This window comes from Tupaia chinensis, unplaced genomic scaffold (genome assembly GCF_000334495.1).
Source record: "Tupaia chinensis unplaced genomic scaffold, TupChi_1.0 Scaffold000403_1, whole genome shotgun sequence".
In the NCBI taxonomy this organism is placed as follows: domain Eukaryota; kingdom Metazoa; phylum Chordata; class Mammalia; order Scandentia; family Tupaiidae; genus Tupaia; species Tupaia belangeri.
This window is the reverse complement of record NW_006159905.1, coordinates 958,188-960,810: the sequence shown is the minus strand read 5'-3', so window position 1 is coordinate 960,810 and position 2,623 is coordinate 958,188. Positions and strand designations below refer to the sequence as shown.

The following is a 2,623-nucleotide window of genomic DNA, read 5'->3' as shown; positions in this document are numbered from 1 at the left end:
GGGAGCCTGGGGGCCCTGGCGAGCCTCCCGGCGGCGGAGACCCCGGTGGGGGGAGCGGGGGGGTCCCGGGAGGCCGAGGGAAGCAAGACATCGGGGACATTCTGCAGCAGATAATGACCATCACCGACCAGAGCCTGGACGAGGCCCAGGCCAAGTGAGTGCCCCCACCCCGGGACCCCGCACAGACCCGGGACCCCGCTCACAAGCTGTGGATCTTAGGGGAGCCCCACCCCCAGCTCCACAGCCCTCGCCAGGACCCCACAGCTCTCTCCTCACTCCTGGGGCCCCCTAGAAAAGTGATCCCTCCAACGTCCCTTCACCCACAGGCCCTGAACCCTTCACCGACCGGACCCCAGTGGTAGCGCTCCTTCTCCTAACCTTTTGCCGACCCCCACGCTCCCCTGGAACGGCCCCATCTCAGGAGCCCCCTTCTGGCTTCCACACTCTAAGAAACTGTTCTCAGGCCGCACTGCCCCCTAACTTCACGGAGCCCACCCCGATTCTTCTCCTGACTCAAGGACCTCCACATCCCACTCCAGAGCTCCCACCACCCCTCTCCTCCCAGCCCCCCTCTCCTCACAGCCCCCAGGGACTCTTACTCCCCTTCCCCATGCTCAGCCCAGGACCCGGCCATCCACCACAGGGAGCTCCCCCTGCACCTCACAGCCAGTCCTCCCCTCCAGCCTCCCCTCACCTCCAGTCACCCCAAATCCCTCTTCCATGTCTTTCCTAGACCCTCTCAAAGCCCCAGTGCACCCATGGCACTTCCCCCCTGCTGTCCCCGCCATTCCACTCCAAGCCCGCTTTCTCCCCCAGAGGTGGAACCTCCTTGGTCCCAGGCTCCCCTCTCATGTTAGGGTCCCCTGCTCTTCTAGCCTCAACTTTTCTCTCCTCTCATTGCTCCCAAGGAAGCACGCCCTAAACTGCCACCGAATGAAGCCAGCTCTCTTTAGCGTCCTGTGTGAGATCAAGGAGAAAACGGGTACGTGGGTCCGTGGGTCCCCCTCGCTCCTCAGTCCCAGGGACAGAACTCTGTTCACTACAGAGCTGAGTTCGCACGCCCTAAACTGCCACCGAATGAAGCCAGCTCTCTTTAGCGTCCTGTGTGAGATCAAGGAGAAAACGGGTACGTGGGTCCGTGGGTCCCCCTCGCTCCTCAGTCCCAGGGACAGACTACAGGGCTGAGTTCCGACAGCCTGAGGCCCTGAAGAACGTGGGGAGTCGGGGGCTGCTAAGGGGGACCAGGGAAGGAACCCAAGTCTGGAAACGCGGGTCTCCAGGAGGACTGAGCACTGGGTGTGGGGTCCCTGGGTCCCTAAGTCCACTCGCCTGCATGCTAGGCCTCAGCATTCGGAGCTCCCAAGAGGAGGAGCCGGTGGACCCTCAGCTGATGCGTTTGGACAACATGCTTCTGGCCGAGGGTGTGGCTGGGGCGGGGGAAGGGGGGGGGTGCGCCGCAGGAGTTTTTTTTTCGGGGGGCGCGGTGTCCCCTGACACCTCCACCGAACACTCGGACTATCGCAGCAAACTTGCCCAGATCCGCCACATCTACCACTCGGAGTTGGAGAAGTATGAGCAGGTGAGGGGAGAAGGCTGGGGTCCTTGGGGGGCATCCCCCAGCCGCAGGGCTCCTCCCCACCCGCCCGCCGGCCTGGCTGCAGGCGTGTAACGAGTTCACGACCCACGTCATGAACCTGCTGCGGGAGCAGAGCCGCACGCGGCCTGTGGCCCCCAAGGAGATGGAGCGCATGGTGAGCATCATCCACAGGAAGTTCAGCGCCATCCAGATGCAGCTCAAGCAGAGCACCTGCGAGGCCGTCATGATCCTGCGCTCCCGCTTCCTGGACGCCAGGTGGGGCCGGGCCCTCCCCGTCTCCCTCCAAGCCCCTGGGCCACCGTGGTGCCCCAGGACAGTGGTGCCCTCAAAAATCAGGCCTTGGGACCAGCAGTTAGCGTAATGGCTGTGTGGCTGGACTCCCATGTAGTCGATCGCGGTTTGAGTCCCAGACCCGGTGGCTTAAAACTCACACTGGGTGCGTGTGTGTGCGTGCCCAAGATCCCGAAAGAAGGGATTGTGGCGTGTTCATCCCCCCAGGAGGTGATTTCTCACTTTCTGTCTCTCTCTGTTTGGTGAGCGCACACGCCCTATAGCAAAAACCTCTCCAAAAAAAAAAAATATTATGCATCATGGCAGCCCTGCTCCTCACCACCTTTCTCCCCCCTTGTAGACGAAAACGCCGAAACTTCAGCAAACAGGCCACTGAGGTCCTAAATGAGTATTTCTACTCCCACCTGAGTAACCCATACCCGAGTGAGGAGGCGAAGGAGGAGCTGGCCAAGAAGTGCGGCATCACCGTCTCTCAGGTATGGTGGAGTTGGGGGCAGAGTTCTCAGGGGCCCTTCATGGGGGACCTCAGAGGGAAAGGTTGCCACCTGAGCCTCCTCGCTACCCGACACCCCACAGGTCTCCAACTGGTTTGGCAACAAGCGGATTCGCTATAAGAAAAATATCGGGAAGTTCCAGGAAGAGGCGAACATCTACGCTGTCAAGACGGCTGTGTCAGTCACCCAGGGGGGCCACAGCCGCACCAGCTCCCCGACGCCCCCTTCCTCCGCCGGGGGG

General features: G+C 62.0%; 1 protein-coding gene across 1 annotated transcript in view; it reads left to right on the top strand.

The window, feature by feature from the left end:
• Positions 1 to 1,503: 1,503 nt before the first annotated feature.
• Positions 1,504 to 2,623, top strand: part of PBX2 (PBX homeobox 2) — a gene marked incomplete at its 5' end in the record, with an annotated part of 2,292 nt that continues 1,172 nt past the window's right edge. The window contains 4 exon segments of the mRNA XM_027774130.1: positions 1,504 to 1,579; positions 1,662 to 1,852; positions 2,229 to 2,364; positions 2,465 to 2,616. Of these exon segments, the coding sequence (XP_027629931.1) occupies positions 1,504 to 1,579; positions 1,662 to 1,852; positions 2,229 to 2,364; positions 2,465 to 2,616 (555 nt within the window).